This window comes from Astatotilapia calliptera, chromosome 18, assembly GCF_964374335.1.
Source record: "Astatotilapia calliptera chromosome 18, fAstCal68.1, whole genome shotgun sequence".
In the NCBI taxonomy this organism is placed as follows: Eukaryota; Metazoa; Chordata; class Actinopteri; order Cichliformes; family Cichlidae; genus Astatotilapia; species Astatotilapia calliptera.
Genome location: NC_137439.1, coordinates 5,877,763 through 5,897,148, shown reverse-complemented (window position 1 = coordinate 5,897,148; position 19,386 = coordinate 5,877,763). Strand labels below are relative to the sequence as shown.

The window sequence follows — 19,386 nt, the reverse complement described above, 5'->3', positions numbered from 1 at the left end:
TGTTTCTTCTTCTGTCTGCAGTCGTTTATCTGCCGCGTTCCCTCCAGCTGGTTTATCTTAACAGGAATTGAAACACAGAAGAATAACAATAAAAAACAACCCATTGAGCACATGTGGTTTTATACATTTCTTATATGTTAGATTTCTGTGGTTTGCAGTTCTTTAGATGTTATTCTGGGTTCTTTTGTGACCTGGATGAGTCACTGGTAGCTTCTTGGAAAGTTCACCTCTCCGTTGTTCACTGGAGCCCCAAAGCCTTACAAACATCTGCAGACTAATAGATGCCAATAACTTTGTAATTGTTCTCATAAGTGTTCTTGAGCGTCTTTACATCGTGGTGTGATGTTTGTTTTTCTGAGCTTTTAGCCTGCTTCACTTTGACAGACAGGTTCTGTTTGAGTGATTTCTGGATTTCTAACGAAATCATCATTTATAAAACACTTTTTTACTTACTTGGGTTATTTTTTTATCTAATATTAAAATTAGTTTGATCTTAAAATACAGGCCATATTAAAGAGAAATGGAAACTAGAACTAAATATTATTATCACTGATAATGTATGGGAAGAGATGTGTAAAACTTGTCACAAGGGAACAAGTAGTCAATTATGGAGAGTTTGACTGGAAATTTAAAATTAGATTTTTTTAAATACACCTCTTGTTATCTCCTCATATTGTAAGGAACCCAATGCAGAACTATGTTGGAGAAAATGTGGGGGAATAGGAGACGATTCACACATCTTTTGGGACTGTCCAATAATTCAAGGTTTCTGGATAAGAATCAAAGAAGAAACAGAGAAAATCAACCCTTACGTTGGGTGAGTGCTGAGTGTTTGTATATGTGTGCGTGAGGGTGGGAATGCATGTTTGTGTCTGTGTGTGCCTGTTTGTCTGTGTCTATATGTCAGGTCGGGTCTTAGACTCCACCTCTCTGGGAACTCCCAGGCCCTCCAAGGCCTGTCTCCCCTCACCACACTCCTTGCCGGTGACTGATGGGTTGGTGCATTGGTGGTTCTTGGTGTCATGGGCTGGGCATTCAGGTATGTACCGGCTCACTCCCGGTGGCTACCTGGCGGGGCCTGGCGCCTGTTGCTCGGTCAGGCCTCCTCCGGCGTGCCTGCCGCCGGCAGGCACGCCGGTGCAGCCCCCTCTAGCTTCTGCTCTGTGGCTACTGGGTGACGTCTCGTCTGGGGATCCTCAGGCCTTCCCATGAGGGTGGCACGGATGCCCCTCCCGTGGTCCTCCTTGGGCTCTCGCACTCTGAGGCCTCTGGATGTCTGGGGCCTGGATCTCCTCCATGCCTGCTTCATGCCCTGGGGGACGGGGCTATGGCTCGCTACATCCTCTTGCAGACCATTACATGTGGAAACCATTTGATGTTATCAGGGCCCTGGCTCTTGTTCACATTAACTGTATGAAAGGCCTTTTGGACATCGCTGAGTTCAGTGATGAAGTGTTGAGTATCTTTCAGTTTCTGTTTCAGTTCAGAAGAACTAAAACGAGCATCAAGCATATTCAAATCTCTGTCTGGCTTAAAACCGTCTACAATGATCTGACTGCTGCTCTGGGGATTTTGAAACCCTGATATGGTTTTCATACAAGTCCAGGCAGACCCAAAATTTTTTGCAGCAAATTTGCTTTCAAGAAGGTTTTTGTAGATCTGTTTTGCTTTCAAGAGCTCGATTTTCAAGTCTTTGGTGACTGCCTGAAAGTCAGTAACAGCCCCCTCTTTAAAAGCCTGTCTCTTTTTCCTTGAACAGGATTTGATGCATTTGGTGACCCATGGCTTATTGTTAGGGTACACTTTAGCACGCTTAAGGGGTATAATCATGTCTTTACAAAAACTGCATATGAGCTAACATCCACCAAAGCATCAAGACTGAATAAAAACTTCCCAATCTGTAAATTTAAAACATTCCTTCAAGGTAAGCACAGATTCTTCTGACCACATGATTGATTGATGATAACATAATTTTTTCACCCCCCAAAAATTCACGTTCAAAGCAACATATCAGCCCGATATCACACAGAACTGTCACATGACATCAAACACAAGCTTTCAGCTCTGCAGAGTGGGCAATCATAATGAAGCAGTTCATTATAAGCTGCAGACTCAAGCTGCTCTTCATATATTTGTCCACCAGATGTCACCAAAGAGGACTGTGATGAAAGCTTCGAGTAATGAACCGTTTTTCATTACAAGCTTGGCCAACTGACTACAATCTACAATAAACTAATATGGCTTTTCAATCCTCTCTTCAATCACTTGGTACCACCAGGAACCTTTAAATGGGCACTCAAGCTGCCTGGAGACTGTTTTGTCGTGCACATCAGAGAAACCACAGGTAAGACAATCTTATCCAAAAGGTCAGTGTAACAGTATTGTTTTCCACCAGCTTAACCAAACTTCCCACACTAACTGAAATTTCTTTTCCCAGGCAAACATTAAACAGCAGCAGCCGGAAAACTGGAAAACCTAAAGCCAAATAATCAATAAAACACAACAAACTTTTGTATGAGTGAGTATTGATAAACTGAGCAGAATTAAACCTCAGTGAAACCACATATAAGTTCTGGTAACTGGCACATATTTATGTTTAATATGTTGTTTTATATTTTGATCAGTTTCAGGTGTTTGTGCGACTGTGTTAACCATCAGTAAAACCACATATAAATCACACTTCTGTGTTTAACAATTACAACACTTGATGCTGTTTTTCTGATTCAGGATTATGTGTGTGATGAGTTGGCCACACAGTTCTTATCTTTCTGCTTCAGACACACACAAAACTGCCGAGGTTGAAGCTTCAGTCTCTTTCTACCCCAGGTCTCACCACATTTCCAAAATGTAAACTCTGAGTCTCATAAGAAATGTGGTTCAAAAAGATGTGCTGATCTATGAATGCATCCTTACTGAAAGCTAAAGATGTCCAGCAGACAAAAACAGCAGCTGAATGAACAGTTATCATGAGCGAGTGTACAAACACTATCACAGGAAATAACAGAAATAAACTGTAGTTTCATTTATACCTGTAGTATTTTTTCAGCTCCATGTCATCTTCCAATATGTCAAAATATGATTTCATTGTATCTTAAACAAATACAAACTTCTTTCTTTTCCCAGAATTTAGACAAATGAACAAAAAATAAATGATTATTTATTTAGGTATTAAAATAGGAAAAATCAGTTTAAATTAGAGCACCATTAAAACAAGAAATTAGCACAGAAATGCCAAAGACAAAAACAGAACAATAAAGTGTCTTTAAAACTGATTCCAAAACAGTTGTAGGAGCAGTTTTATGAACCATGTTCTGTTAATATACTGACTAACCAGCAGCAACACTCTGACTCAGTGTTTCCATCTGTGTTTATTTCCATCTTTACAGTCAGGCAGAAACATCTCACAGCAGCTGGAAAAACCAGTGAGCACACTTTAGAGGAAAAAAGTGAAAGTTTATGTTCAACTGTAAAATATTCTCTGTAATGTAAATTGTTCTGCTCTCTGACAAACCATCAGAGGTGCAGCACGTGTATCATTTGGTGTTTGAAGCAGAAACAAAAGCAAAGAGTTAAAGGAAGACACATTTGAAGAAGAAGGAAAATGAAAACAAGACGTCACTGAGCAACAACCTGACAGAACGAGAGCAAACAGTTTACTATCAGAACTGAGGCTGATCATTAACAGGGAGCAGCAGGTAACAAGGTCATCAGCAGTGGAGGAAAGTATGGAAGTAATACTCAGCTTCATATTTGAAGATACTCGAGTATCTTAGCTGCAGGTCTGGAACAATGGTTTTATTTCCTTTCCCATTAAACATCTCACACAGCCCCTCATCTGTGACCCTTAGCAAACCCACTGGATATCTACCTGCACATAAAGGAGATCAGATCAGTTCCATCTAGACCAGCTGTAACAGGAAAATGCTGCTTACACTTTGATGCATCACTTTCAGTTTGTCATATAAGACAATATATCAGATTGAGGCATTATTTTCCTGCAGTGAGTAAATCTACTTTGTACTTTACTCTTTTCTTTTAGGTAAAGGCTCTAAACAGTACTTGTACACTGTGGAAATCCCATAAGAACGTCTCCTGAACTCTGAAAAATAACAAAACAAAGACTAAAAGGAGGTCATGGGTGCTGCTGCTGATGATGATGATGAGGAGGAGTAGCATGCATTTAAAAAGTGACTGATGTCCTAGAATACAACAGAACAGTGTCTCTACAAACTTATGAAAACATGACAGTCTTGCATTAGTTTGTATTCTTATGATTTCAAAAAACGAGGGAAAAATCTCCTTGAAATGCACAATTCCTTTTTGTTATTTCTTAGTGTGTGACGTATTTTATTGGCTTTATGATTGGTGCAAACAGTTTCCTGATTCATAATGGAAATAGATTTTAGACACAGGAGGAACACGCAGTGATCAGCAGGAGCAGCTTGGAGTCCAGTCTTCTTCACACTGAGGAGGGACATATATGCAGGAACAGTTGTCATAACTGTTACAACCACCAGATGGCGAAAGAGTCCCACTGCAACTTTAAGCCATGAAGGATGTGTCTTGATGTTTGCTTGTGATAAATCTGCTTTATGTGAGTCTTTTTCAGAGAGTAACAGTAATATGTCTGATTATATGTCTTTAATCAGTAAAGTCTCGCTTTGCTAGAAATAAATAAATAAATAATAAAATTGTAAACATGCAGCTGTATGTTAGAAGTCAAAGGGTCCTTAAGTCTTCTGTAAATTGACGGGGATCAAATGAAGGACACAAGTATCTGTTCTTACTCTAATAAATGCTGCTTTAATATCCAACAGACTATTTTCCTTCCTCATCAGCAGTAAACAGCTCGACTGCGTCTGTGCATTTGTGTCCTCCATACTTGTTTCCACAGACATCTCAGGCTTGATGCCACGATGCAGTGTAGAAACCTGACAACCCTCTGACTCATGTTCAAATGTTCAAGGACATTTCTCAGGATCATGTATGACCCCTTTTTGACATTTGGACTTTCATTAATAATATTTGTGTTTCTGAGTCATTTTTGTTGAGACTTCTGTCCAACGTAGTGTCCAAATGAAGCCTGAAGCTTTTCTTCACCCTCTTGTCAGATGGTCAGCAACAAAACTCTGTTCCAACCAATGTCTGATAAGAGATGAGACACAGCAGCTGAGCAAATGATCATTTTATGCTGAAGACATCCTCAGACAGAATTAAATACATACATAAACACAGCCTGGTGCCAATAACACAGCTAATGACACTGCTGTATCACTGGCTTTACTGATTAAAGACCATATCTGAAGGAAATCTTTGAACACAACAGAAAGTGACCTTTTAAACCTGCAACACTGATGCTGCATTCAAGGACCATTACAAACATTTGAAAGGACTTAAGAACATCAAGAAAATGTGACTTGTTTCTCTGTAATGAAGCTGTTTTAGTGAAGAAAGTTGAAAGGTCACAGAGCGACTGCTGAATCTTCTGCTCTAAACATGAACTCTGAACTTTGTGATGCTTCAGGAGGAAAACTGCTTCAGTTATTCTCTCAGATTAGTTTCATATTTTCTGCATCAGATTTGAGTGAGATCCTGGAATGAAGACAGAAGAAAAGACTTTGTTCAAAGTTTGATTTATAGTCAAACCTTCCAGTTTATTCACACAATAAAACATCAACACAATATATGAATTCATTCATTAAAATCACAGTTTTTCCTCATTTGTTTGATGATTTTGACAAAAACAAACACAAACACACACACATGGTCTGCCATACTCATAAAGAGAAATGTCGTCATTGTTCAAGACAAATATTCCAGAAACATTTAGAGGATAGAGAAGTTTACATTTTCATGTGGAGAAATATTTTAGTAAATCAAAATGATGATGAGCAGTGATAGCCTCCATAAACAGTCACAGGAAAGATCTCCTTTAAAAACTCAGAAACATCAAGAGAACAACTAGAAGATGTGGCGGTACCACCCATAATGTTTGACTGACAGCTGATCTCTGTGCAGAAATGATGGAGAGAAAATAAAATGAAACTAAAATACAGATTTAAACCCACAATATGAAAGACTTCAGTCTATTTCACTTTAATCAACTCAGCGGTGGCTCCATAAACATAAATCCTCAGACCAGCATAGAGCGGCTGAGTGAATGTGGTCTGGACTCTGTGGAGGAGAGTCATGGTTTCAGAGACGCTGTAAAAGGACAAAATACCTGCTCTGTGATCCAGGTACACTCCTACTCTGGAGGAACGAGGACCTGAGACAGGAGTTTGGATGTTGTTGTACCAACATGTAAAACTGTTGTTGTAACAATCTAATGACCAAGATTTGTCATTATGTCCAAAGGCACATTCATAACCCTCTCCTTTTCTGCTGATATTCTTGTATGCGACTGCTACATAAACTCCTTCCCCTCTCCACTCCACCTCCCAGTAACAACGTCCAGTCAGACTCTCTCTACTCAGGACCTGACAACATCTAGTGAATCTGTCTGGATGATCAGAATAAGACTGTTGTTGTTTCATTAATGTTGCTTTTCTGTTCCCCTCTGATAATAACAGCTTTTTGTTTGCTGTGTTTGGATCCAGTGTGATTTCACATGAATATTTTAAGAATCCAGCTCTGGTCTTTGGCTCTGCTGGTGGATCTGACAGTAAAACATCCACTTCAGTGACTGTCAGTGAGATGTTTGTCCATTCCTCTCTCAGAATGTCCTGTAGTTTATCTCTGACCTCTGACACAGCTGCTGTCACATCCTCAAAGTAGCTCAGAGGACGGATATTGATGCTGGATGAGTCTGTAGACTCACTGAGTGCTGACAGTGAGGGGTAGTTGTGTAGAAACTGGATGTGATCCTCTGTGTGTGAGAGCTGCTTCAGCTCAGCATCTTTCCTCTTCAGCTCAGTGATCTCCTGCTCCAGCTTCTCCTGAAGCTCTTTGACTCGACTCACTTCAGTTTCCTGCTGGGATCTGATCTGCTGCTTCACATCAGAGCTTCTTTTCTGGATGAGATGGATCAGCTCAGTGAAGATCTTCTCACTGTGCTCCACTGTTTGATCAGCAGACTGATTGATGGCCTCCACCTCCTGTTGAAGCAGCTTCACATCTTTCTCTCTGTCCTGGATTCTCTGCTGGATGTTTTGTCGACTCACCTCCAGCTCTCTCTGCCTCTCAGTCCTTTCTGCTGCAGCTGAGACTGTGTCGTGGCCTTTATGTTCATCCACAGGGCAGAGATAACAGATACTCTGCTGATCAGTACGGCAGAACATCTTCATCACCTCATCATGACGAGAGCAGATGTTCTCCTGGAGCTTCTTGGAGGGCTCCACCAGCTTGTGTGTTTCAAATGCGGGGGATATAAAATGAGGCTGAAGGTATTTCTCACAGTAAGAGACCAAACACACCAGACAGGACTTAAAGGCTTTCATTTTTCTTCCAGTGCAGACATCACAGGCCACATCTTCAGGTCCAGCATAGCAGTGATCAACAGGAGCAGCTTGGAGTCCAGTCTTCTTCAGCTCCTCCACTAAATCTGCTAACATGGTGTTTTTCACCAGGACAGGCCTCGCTGTGAAAGTCCTCCGGCACTGAGGGCAGCTGTAGATTTTCTTCTTTTCCTCTTCATCCCAGAAGCTTTTAATACAGTTCATGCAGTAGCTGTGTCCACAGGGAATAGTCACCGGATCCTTCAGTAGATCCAAACAGACTGAACAGCAGAATTTTGTTTGGTCCATTTGATTCATGTGCTGTGCCGTTTCACCGTCTCTCAGTGACTGTCAGACAGTTTCACTTCCTCTGAACAGAAACAACCTCTGTGCTCTGAAGGGAAACAGATCTCTGCTCTTGTTCACCTCCTACAGGAAATGAGGCTCACCAGCAACTGCATTTACACCATGTTGTTTAGACCCATCCTGATACAGACACATCTGTGAAGGGAGGCACTAAAGAAATATTCTTACAGAGCGACCAAGAGCCAATCACATGATGCAGGGTGTGGTATGTTTGGTTACAGCATGCAGTAACAAGTCTGACCCAGTTAAAGTTTAATAGTTTATCTTTACTTGGTGCTTTGAAATGTGACAGTCAACACTCAGCGAGTTCATTTTATATTTCAAAAAGTTCAGCAAAGTTTAGGATGCTGTGATGAATAAAAATAAATCAAACTTTATATTTTGACATTTTCTAATCTTAGTTCATTCTCACACTTACAGAATGATGCATGGGAACAACTGACTCCACTAAATCAAACCTATGTTCAAATGAGATTATGATCATTAAATAGTAACAAATATTTAAATTTAGCAACAACAAATGCAGATCGGTCCACAGTGTTTACAAAACAAACAAACAAACAAACATTATTTTGTAGTCTTTACTGTGCGCACAGTCACAGTGGAATTAAAAAACCTGAACTGTTTAGTAATTTTTCACAAAGTGTCCATGTCAGTAATTCATTCAAATGTATTTTGGTCTTAAACTGATCCAGTAAATGTAACTTTTTCTCACCTACTTAATCGAGTATTTTAGTTGTTTAACTGTCATTATAACTAAACTGAACATCCAAAGCTTTTCTCACTGCAGTTTTGTTGTGAGCAGCACTTTGAATCATCCACAGTTTTATAGAACTGTCTGTTGAATTGTTGTTTTGTTTGGTGCGATGGTTCATTTATTTAAACATTGATGATAATTTGATATATTTGATTATTTATTACTGGTGCAAACAATTCATTTCTTCATGGTGCAAATATATAGTAGACTCAGGAGTTTAACTCAGTTTTCTTGGCCTTTGTTTATCGTTTCATTTAAAATCTTAATGGGTAAAGATCATCATAATTACATATGAAATTATATGTACAAATTATATAGCAAACATCAGATTCATGGATGGAGCCAGAGGCTAAATGACTGTTCAGTCCTCTTTAGGAAACGATCTTCATATGACGACAAACACGACAACAATCAGCTGTCAAACTGTACAAGAAGTTCACAGTAATGTAAAAGAAGTTATATCACTTTATTTTTAAACGTACGCACTCAGGGTCAGGACTGAAGACACTGATCGAGAAAATACTCTAAATATAAATATTCACCTAAACATTCAAAATTATTCAATTGCATGAAAAGAAATATGAACTCTCTACAATACTGGCTTCTGATTGGTTGAAAAAGCAGGTGCTGAACTTCAGAAGAGCTAAACCTGCAAAACTGTGTAAACCCAGAGTGGATGCTGCCCTCTGACCTTGCAGAAGTACGATCTTTTTATGAAGACACAGAGGCAGAGTTATTATTCATCACTTTAAAGATGATATTCGTTACATGTTCTTCACTCGTTGTCTAGTAAAGTCCAGAGAATGAGACACATGATTTCAAAACATACAGCTGCATGTTAGAGATCACAGAGTTCTTCAGTCTTATGAGAACTCATGGAGACTAAATGTCAGACACATCAACAGTAAATGTCGTTCCTCCCCCCGTCAGTTTGTGTCCTCCACACTTGTTTACACAAACATCTGAGGTTTGAACAGTGTGCAAAACCACATGTTACAAAGCTGCTGAGCTACTGAATACTGGAATATTTCATTCAATATCACCATCTGACCAAAGGACAAACACAGAGAGGATTAGAGCGCCAAACTTTGTTTCAAACTGTTTCAGATTTTAGAGGCAAAAAGCAGAATTTCTACCTGGACAAAGAAATCAAAGCAGGAGCAAAACAAGCTTTTTACATTTATTCAAAGGCATTATGTGAATGTACTCTGAGCCACAGCCTCCTAAAGTAAAGACATTTGATCATCTAAACCAGACAGAGTCATGTTTTCAGCAGTGTCTGTATCCTCCATATAGACCATGCCATGGTCCACCTAGGGTGACCAGGTGTCTGACTTTATGTGGGACTACACAGCGCTCAGTCCTTGTTTGCCTGTGCCACACACACATTGAGCCAATGTCCAGTTTTTTTATTGACTCTAGTTTCTGTCGATCGGTAGGCCCACAAAAAAACCCTGTACAGGAAGTAGATTTCATCTCTCTGATAAAAGGAGTTCTAATCCCTGATCCTATGAGTCTGAGCCAGTAGATGATAATTATATGATCATATTTATGCCTTTGTTGTTTCACAAAGGGTTAAAAACATTCACAGGTTGGACTGTGGTTCTCCTTTTAGCGTCTCTGCTGGAATTTTAACTGTGAACCTCTTAGATCCAAACTTCTGAACTGCTCATCTCACAGAGGACAAAAGGGAAGAACCCCGAATCTCTTCTTCACCTCACTTTTATACCTGCTCACCCTTTCTCCCCCCTTCCCTCAGTGGACGCCACATCTTCACACTTGGGCCAATCAGGTTGTTGACATTTGATCATCTGATGTCCACCCACACCTCATCTCTCTCTCTCTCTCTTTTTTTTTTTTTTTTTGTCCCGTTTGGATCTTTAGCCATCAGAATTGTTGTCTTGAGGCCAAGAAAGATGCCAAGCGGATTTATTTTACCAAGTGGATCATCATGGCCTTGCCATATTGGTCCATTTGGTTGACCTTTATTATAATTATGAATTTATTTTATTTTCAGTTGCAAACGGGACAGACATAACTGTGGGATAGGACAGGGGGAAAGAATGAAAGAAAACCAAAGGGGAGAAGAGACGGTGAGAAGGGGGGGAAGAGAGAAAAAACAAACAAACAACAAAAAAAACTCCTGGGTCACCTGTATGGAGAAAAAAAACAAACAGAGGAGACAGCAAACAACAAAGAGCAACATAATAATAGAAAAAAAAAGCACCATCACAATAAACTAGCTAGTCATAGATATCAATAGTTACTAAATAATAGACGATATTGTGCAGCACGCAAGATAGACAGCGCACAGTGTGCTTTGAGGCAGCAGCCAAGAAAGCTGTAGTCCGCGTCTGTGAATACCCGTGTGTACACCTGTGTGCATACCTGTGTGGATCAGCATGCTTGCATTCCAAAGGTTTCTCCATGTAATGATCTGCTAGGGAGTGTGGGGAGCCACAGCCCCGTCCTTTATGGTATCAAGCAGGTATGGAGGAGATCAAAACTCCAGACATCCAGAGGCCCCCAGAACACAAGAGACCAAGGAAGACCCACAGAGGGGCAGTTGCGCCACTGTCCCAGTAAGAGCTAAGGAGAGTCCCAGATGAGAGCTCATTCAGCAGCCGCGGAGCAGAAGCCAGGGGGAGTTGCAGTGATGCGCCCGTGAGCGAGTGTGAGTGACCGAGCCCCAGGCCGAGAGGCCGGGGGCACCCCACCTCCGAAATGGCCCGAGCGAGCCCCAATAAGCGGCCGCCAAGGAGTGAGCCGGTGTGTACCTGGACGCCCACCCCCAGATACAAAGAACCACCAACGCACCGACACCTGAGGGAGTCCGCCACCGGCAGGGGAAGTGGTGGTGGGTGGAGATAGGCCTCCAAACCTTGGAAGGCCCGAGATGTCCCCAGAGAGGTGGCGTCTGATACCCAACCTGACATATAGACACAGACATACAGGCACACACAGACACAAACATCCATTCCCACCCTCATGCTCTCATGTGCACTTCACACTCAACCGACGTGGAGACAAATATAAAGAGACGCTGTACACACGATCACACTCCCCAAGCATACTCTACAAACCGGGTCTAGGTACCCTTGCCCCTGGAGGGGGGAACTGCACCCAGACCCAGGTGGTGTTACCCTTTTCCCTGCGGTGGGGAGAGGCAGACCGCCCCGACTCCGCAGCAGCAGGGAGGCCCCACACTCCAGACCGCAGCCGGACGGCCAACTCCTCCTAGCCCCCCCGCTCCAGCAGGCCGCAGAGAACGGGGGTGAGAGAAGAGAGAAGCCATCTCTCTCTCTCTCTGACTTACAAGATTTAACACAAAGTTTAAACTTTAAAATCACTTCATTACATTTTCTTTGTTATTCTTAACACAGAAAATTCACATTCAAAAACTTAACACAGAATAAAACAGAGTAGCCAGTAGTGGGACATGGTTCCAGCAACTCTGATGGTGACGGCCCGTTTGAAGCTGAAGCTCCGGCACGTGTGTCAAAAAATCAACACACTGCTTCAGAAACGCTGTGCTGAGGCTTGGTTTGACTGAACAGAGTCACGTGATCAATGACGTCTGAAGCTTCATTCAGCACGTCACTGCTTCAGTACCTGATTCAAAGATTTATAAGGAATTGAACCATTGGTGGGATTTGTGCCGTGTTTTGGTGATTTTGTGAGAGCGAATCAGTGTGTGACATAATTATAGACATGGAGCCAGGAAGAGAGGACGCTCTGCCTGTTCCTCAATAAAAACCAGTTCATCAGCATTTCTGCTCCCAGGTCTAAAATGTACATAAGAAATATGATGTACACATAATTATAATGATATAACTTATAGTATATTATATATAAATGTACCAGTCTGCTGGTTAATTACATAATCAGGTGGAGGCAGTGACCTCACAGCACAATACTCACAACTATTATAATATTGTGCTTTACATTGTTATATTTAGTGTATTTTTTTATTACTAACAAACTACAAGAAGTCACAATCAACAGGAGAACACACCATGGCACATGTTTACACAAGAACGTTTTATTCATCTAAATTATTTATTATTAAAATCGACATAACAGAATTTTCTTCACGTAAAACAAATACAAGCACCATATCAGCCCGATATCAGACACAACTGTCACGTGACATTAAAGAGAAGCTGTCAGTTCATCTCTGCAGAGTGGGCAATCATAATGAAGCAGTTCATTATAAGCTGTAGATTCAAGCTGCGCTTCATAGTTTTGTCCACCAGATGTCACCAAACAGGACTGTGTTGAAAAGCTTCGAGTAATGAACCGTTTTTCAATCCAAGCTTCAGAAAGCTTCATTTGGACATCAGAGGCCGTCTGATGTTAACTGGCAGCCCTTTATAGACTGCTGCTACTTTACCCTGGAGCCAAACCACTATCTGGGGTTACATACTGAACTAAGCTACACGCACATTTCACACACAATCAAGAGAAATCACAGGTAAGACAATCGTATCCAAAATTCTTGTCTGCAAGAAAAATACAAAAACATAAGAACAAGCAAAATATAAGAACGGGTAAATCTGAGGATTATAAACAAACATTCGATAAAACATAAAAAACTTTTGTATGAGTTAAATATCAATATTAAAACCACCCATGTGTGTTTATATGGTTAAGTAATGAAGACGACCTTCATTATACCCACACACACACACACACACACACACACACACACACACACACACACACACACACACACACACACACCACGGTCAGACTCTTGGTGAGGTCTGTTATTAAAGTCACTGTTACTCTATTTTCTGATTCATTATCCTCATTAACTTAAACATATTTATTTTTAATTATTTCATTTATTTCCAGTATTGAGAACCTGAGCATAATTAAACCTCAGTGAAACTGCATATAAGTTCTGGTAACTGGCACATATTTATGTTTACAGTTTCTTACAGACGCTAGGACACATTTCTCAATACTTAGGTCACGTTTGCAAAACTCCTCACACAGTGAGCACAACAGAAGTCTATGTGGGCTAAACTGAGGACCAGTTATCATTGTTTTGGCACAAAATGCATTCAATGACTACATCTCTCAAATTTCATGAATTATCTTCTCACTCAGACACAACAACTGCCAAAAACCTTTGTACGGACAGGACATTTTGCATGTGCTTACATACTGTTTTCAAAACTGTTAAACTTATGGCCAAAACAATAACACAATGCAAAACTTAAAAAGACAGCAAAATGCAACAGCAATATTTTATTGAAACATATTTTAAATCTAAAAATGCAGTTTAACCAGCCACAGCTGATTCTCATTGTAGATGAACATCTACACAGGTGTTACTCCTTCAATTTTTTCAACTCCTTCAATTCTGGCAGCCAGAAGATTCTTTCCTAGGTGTATTGCCCTAGATGACATAAGATGTGATGTGGATGAGAACCTGTGGCCAAATGGAGAAGACCGAGTAGATTAGCATTACTGTTGTATGTGTATCAGTGGATGGTGTGTATACAAATTCTTGTATTTTGGATTACTTAGTGCAAAAAAATAGAAATACATAAACATAAATACATGATGTCTGATTCATTCCAGTAACATATATTGAAATTATAAACAGAGATGTGTCCTTGTTTTACACAGGAAAACACTGCGTAATGCTACATGTTGTTAGTGTTTTTTAGGTCATTGTTTTGTGGGTGACAAAGTGTGTTTGTCGGCTGTCAACCTTTGCTAGTGTTCTGGAAGAATGAGTTTATTTGAGACCTGAATGAAGTGTTTTGGTAGTTGTAGTGCATTTTGAATGTGAAATGAACTGCTTTGCCAGGCTGAGGGTCAGTTAGGAGAATTGTGTGAAGAGTTTTGCAAAAGTGACCTAAGTATTGAGAAATGTGTCCTAGCGTCTGTAAAAAACTGTAAAACAACAAAACAACCTGAAGAGCCGGTTAGGAGCCAAAAGAGCCGGTTCTCTAAAAACAGCTGGAATTTCCATCACTAGCCCTGTGGTGTTCAGGTGTATAATGTGGTGTGGAGGTGTGTATGCAGCAGCACCGAGGTCCTCAGAATCAGAATCAGAAAGGGTTTTATTGCCAAATGTTGAGCAGGTTTACAACATTAGGAAATTGCTGCGGTGCTTCAGCGCAAACATACTGTCAGATAACGCTTAAATAGACATGAAAAAATAAAGATAAGAATAAGAATTAAGAGTGCTACGTAGAAAGATATATACATGAGTGCGGGTGGTGATCAGTGCCAAACATGGAATGTTGCAGTGAACACAGCGTAGGGTCATGTGTTAGTAGCGGGAACAGTCATACGGTTATTGTTCATGTGTCCGACAGCAGAGGGGAAGAAACTGTTCTTGTGGCGAGAGGTTCTGGTGCGAATGGACCGGAGCCTCCTGCCTGAGGGGAGCAGGTCAAACAGACTGTGTCCAGGGTGAGAAGGGTCAGCTGAGATCCGAGCTGCGCGCCCCAGTGTCCTGGAGGTGTACAGGTCCTGCAGAGATGGGAGTCTGCAGCCAATCACCTTCTCAGCAGAGCGCACAACACGCTGCAGTCTCTGTTTGTCCCTGATAGTGGCTCCAGCGTACCACACGGTGATGGACTCGATGATTGCAGTGTAGAATTGCATCATCGTCCGTGTTGGCAGGTTGAATTTCTTCAGCTGCCTCAGGAAGTACATCCTCTGCTGGGCTTTCTTAAAGGAGATCTTTCCTGTGACTGTTTATGGAGGCTATCACTGCTCATCATCATTTTGATTTACTAAAATATTTCTCCACATCAAAATGTAAACTTCTCTATCCTCTAAATGTTTCTGGAATATTTGTATTGAACAATGACGACATTTCTCTTTATGAGTATGGCAGACCATGTGTGTGTGTTTGTTTTTGTCAAAATCATCAAACAAATGAGGAAAAACTGTGATTTTAATGAATGAATTCATATATTGTGTTGATGTTTTATTGTGTGAATAAACTGGAAGGTTTGACTATAAATCAAACTTTGAACAAAGTCTTTTCTTCTGTCTTCATTCCAGGATCTCACTCAAATCTGATGCAGAAAATATGAAACTAATCTGAGAGAATAACTGAAGCAGTTTTCCTCCTGAAGCATCACAAAGTTCAGAGTTCATGTTTAGAGCAGAAGATTCAGCAGTCGCTCTGTGACCTTTCAACTTTCTTCACTAAAACAGCTTCATTACAGAGAAACAAGTCACATTTTCTTCATGTTCTTAAGTCCTTTCAAATGTTTTTAATGGTCCTTGAATGCAGCATCAGAGTCGCAGGTTTAAAAGGTCACTTTCTGTTGTGTTCAAAGATTTCCTTCAGATATGGTCTTTAATCAGTAAAGCCAGTGATACAGCAGTGTCATTAGCTGTGTTATTGGCACCAGGCTGTGTTTATGTATGTATTTAATTCTGTCTGAGGATGTCTTCAGCATGAAATGATCATTTGCTCAGCTGCTGTGTCTCATCTCTTATCAGACATTGGTTGGAACAGAGTTTTGTTGCTGACCATCTGACAAGAGGGTGAAGAAAAGCTTCAGGCTTCATTTGGACACTACGTTGGACAGAAGTCTCCACAAAAATGACTCAGAAACACAAATATTATTAATGAAAGTCCAAATGTCAAAAAGGGGTCATACATGATCCTGAGAAATGTCCTTGAACATTTGAACATGAGTCAGAGGGTTGTCAGGTTTCTACACTGCATCGTGGCATCAAGCCTGAGATGTCTGTGGAAACAAGTATGGAGGACACAAATGCACAGACGCAGTCGAGCTGTTTACTGCTGATGAGGAAGGAAAATAGTCTGTTGGATATTAAAGCAGCATTTATTAGAGTAAGAACAGATACTTGTGTCCTTCATTTGATCCCCGTCAATTTACAGAAGACTTAAGGACCCTTTGACTTCTAACATACAGCTGCATGTTTACAATTTTATTATTTATTTATTTATTTCTAGCAAAGCGAGACTTTACTGATTAAAAACTCAGAAACACAATATGAAAGACTTCAGTCTATTTGAGCTTAATCAACTCAGCAGAGTCTCCAAATGCATTGTAGTAAAATGTCAGTCCAGCATAGAGCGGCTGAGTGAATGTGGTCTGGACTCTGTGGAGGAGAGTCATGGTTTTAGAGACGCTGTAGAAGGACAAAATACCTGCTCTGTGATCCAGGTACACTCCTACTCTGGAGGACCGAGGACCTGAGACAGCAGTTTGGATGTTGTTGCACCAAAATGTAAAACTGTTGTTGTTACACTCTAATGAGCAAGATTTGTCATTACATCTAAAATTTGATTCATCTCCTTTTCTGCTGATATTCTTGTATGCGACTGCTACATAACCTCCTCCCCCTCTCCACTCAATTTCCCAGTAACAACGTCCAGTCAGACTCTCTCTACTCAGGACCTGCCACGGTCCAGTGAATCTGTCTGGATGATCAGAATAAGACTGTTGTTGAATCACTGCTGTTACTTTTCTGTTCCCCTCTGATAATAACAGCCATGTGTTTGCTGTGTTTGGATCCAGTGTGATTTCACGTGAATATTTTAAGAATCCAGCTCTGGTCTTTGGCTCTGGTTGTGACAGTGAAACATCCACTTCAGTGACTGTCAGTGAGATGTTTGTCCATTCCTCTCTCAGAATGTCCTGTAGTTTATCTCTGACCTCTGACACAGCTGCTGTCACATCCTCAAAGTAGCTCAGAGGACGGATATTGATGCTGGATGAGTCTGTAGACTCACTGAGTGCTGACAGTGAGGGGTAGTTGTGTAGAAACTGGATGTGATCCTCTGTGTGTGAGAGCTGCTTCAGCTCAGCATCTTTCCTCTTCAGCTCAGTGATCTCCTGCTCCAGCTTCTCCTCAAGCTCTTTGACTCGACTCACTTCAGTTTCCTGCTGGGATCTGATCTGCTGCTTCACATCAGAGCTTCTTTTCTGGATGAGATGGATCAGCTCAGTGAAGATCTTCTCACTGTGCTCCACTGTTTGATCAGCAGACTGATTGATGGCCTCCACCTCCTGTTGAAGCAGCTTCACATCTTTCTCTCTGTCCTGGATTCTCTGCTGGATGTTTTGTCGACTCACCTCCAGCTCTCTCTGCCTCTCAGTCCTTTCTGCTGCAGCTGAGACTGTGTCGTGGCCTTTATGTTCATCCACAGGGCAGAGATAACAGATACTCTGCTGATCAGTACGGCAGAACATCTTCATCACCTCATCATGACGAGAGCAGATGTTCTCCTGGAGCTTCTTGGAGGGCTCCACCAGCTTGTGTGTTTCAAATGCGGGGGATATAAAATGAGGCTGAAGGTGTTTCTCACAGTAAGAGACCAAACACACCAGACAGGACTTAAAGGCTTTCATTTTTCTTCCAGTGCAGACATCACAGGCCACGTCTTCAGGTCCAGCATAGCAGTGATCAGCAGGAGCAGCTTGGAGTCCAGTCTTCTTCAGCTCCTCCACTAAATCTGCTAACATGGTGTTTTTCTCCAGGACAGGCCTCGCTGTGAAAGTCCTCCGGCACTGAGGGCAGCTGTAGATTTTCTTCTTTTCCTCTTCATCCCAGAAGCTTTTAATACAGTTCATGCAGTAGCTGTGTCCACAGGGAATAGCCACCGGATCCTTCAGTAGATCCAAACAGACTGAACAGCAGAATTTTGTTTGATCCATTTGATTCATGTGCTGTGCCGTTTCACCGTCTCTCAGTGACTGTCAGACAGTTTCACTTCCTCTGAACAGAAACAACCTCTGTGCTCTGAAGGGAAACAGATCTCTGCTCTTGTTCACCTCCTACAGGAAATGAGGCTCACCAGCAACTGCATTTACACCATGTTGTTTAGACCCATCCTGATACAGACACATCTGTGAAGGGAGGCACTAAAGAAATATTCTTACAGAGCGACCAAGAGCCAATCACATGATGCAGGGTGTGGTATGTTTGGTTACATCATGCAGTATCAAGTCTGACCCAGTTAAAGTTCAATAGTTTATCTTTACTTGGTGCTTTGAAATGTGACAGTCAACACTCAGCGAGTTCATTTTATATTTCAAAAAGTTCAGCAAAGTTTAGGATGCTGTGATGAATAAAAATAAATCAAACTTTATATTTTGACATTTTCTAATCTTAGTTCATTCTCACACTTACAGAATGATGCATGGGAACAACTGACTCCTCTAAATCAAACCTATGTTCAAATGAGATTATGATCATTAAATAGTAACAAATATTTAAATTTAGCAACAACAAATGCAGATCGCTCCACAATGTTTAAAAAACAAACAAACAAACATTATTTTGTAGTTTTTCCTGTGTACACAGTCACAGTGGAATTTAAATGAAAACTTTCAAGTTTAATTCAAGGTTTTAGTAAAATTTTGCCTGAACTGTTTAGTAATTTTTCACAAAGTGTCCATGTCAGTAATTCATTCAAATGTATTTTGGTCTTAAACTGATCCAGTAAATGTAACTTTTTCTCACCTACTTAATCGAGTATTTTAGTTGTTTAACTGTCATTATAACTAAACTGAACATCCAAAGCTTTTCTCACTGCAGTTTTGTTGTGCAGTTATAGCAGCACTTTGAATCATCCACAGTTTTATAGAACTGTCTGTTGAATTGTTGTTTTGTTTGGTGCAATGCTTGCTTTTATTTAAATATTGATGATAATTTGATATATTTGATTATTTATTACAGGTGCCAGCAATATTTTTTTTGTTTCACACATGGTACAGCAGTAATGCATTCCCATACACAACCTTCCTTTCAATTAAAGTAACACTGTTTCCATGCATGAAAAGGAGCAGGAAGAAGAATAAATTCTTATTG

General features: G+C 40.8%; 3 protein-coding genes across 14 annotated transcripts in view; 1 reads left to right on the top strand and 2 right to left on the bottom strand.

The window, feature by feature from the left end:
* The window catches only part of LOC113010480 (solute carrier organic anion transporter family member 5A1-like), a 50,643-nt gene extending 45,829 nt beyond the window's left edge, over positions 1-4,814 (top strand). Inside the window, exons 9-13 of one of the 12 annotated variants that reach the window (XR_013903209.1) lie at positions 681-817; positions 2,279-2,344; positions 2,438-2,518; positions 3,387-3,422; positions 3,518-4,814. Coding sequence is in view for 5 of the 12 variants with exons in the window: in XM_080292709.1 (XP_080148835.1) it covers positions 681-817; positions 2,279-2,344; positions 2,438-2,479 (245 nt within the window). In the remaining 7 variants the exon portion in view is untranslated. The other 11 variants (XR_013903211.1, XR_013903208.1, XR_013903210.1 and 8 more) reach the window with 11 other exon arrangements.
* An 803-nt stretch (positions 4,815-5,617) lies between these two features.
* LOC145421705 (tripartite motif-containing protein 16-like) lies at positions 5,618-8,569 on the bottom strand. The gene has a single exon (XM_080292301.1). The coding sequence runs from the start codon at positions 7,752-7,754 to the stop codon at positions 6,087-6,089; it is 1,668 nt and encodes a 555-aa protein (XP_080148427.1). The 5' UTR covers positions 7,755-8,569; the 3' UTR covers positions 5,618-6,086.
* A 7,803-nt stretch (positions 8,570-16,372) lies between these two features.
* Positions 16,373-19,251, bottom strand: LOC113011343 (tripartite motif-containing protein 16-like). The gene has a single exon (XM_026150829.2). The coding sequence runs from the start codon at positions 18,237-18,239 to the stop codon at positions 16,578-16,580; it is 1,662 nt and encodes a 553-aa protein (XP_026006614.2). The 5' UTR covers positions 18,240-19,251; the 3' UTR covers positions 16,373-16,577.
* Positions 19,252-19,386: the final 135 nt, after the last annotated feature.

Excerpts from the sequence above, each read along its gene's own strand:
- LOC145421705 (XM_080292301.1), bottom strand. The coding sequence starts at position 7,754 with ATGAATCAAATGGACCAAACAAAATTCTGCTGTTCAGTCTGTTTGGAT.
- LOC113011343 (XM_026150829.2), bottom strand. The coding sequence starts at position 18,239 with ATGAATCAAATGGATCAAACAAAATTCTGCTGTTCAGTCTGTTTGGAT.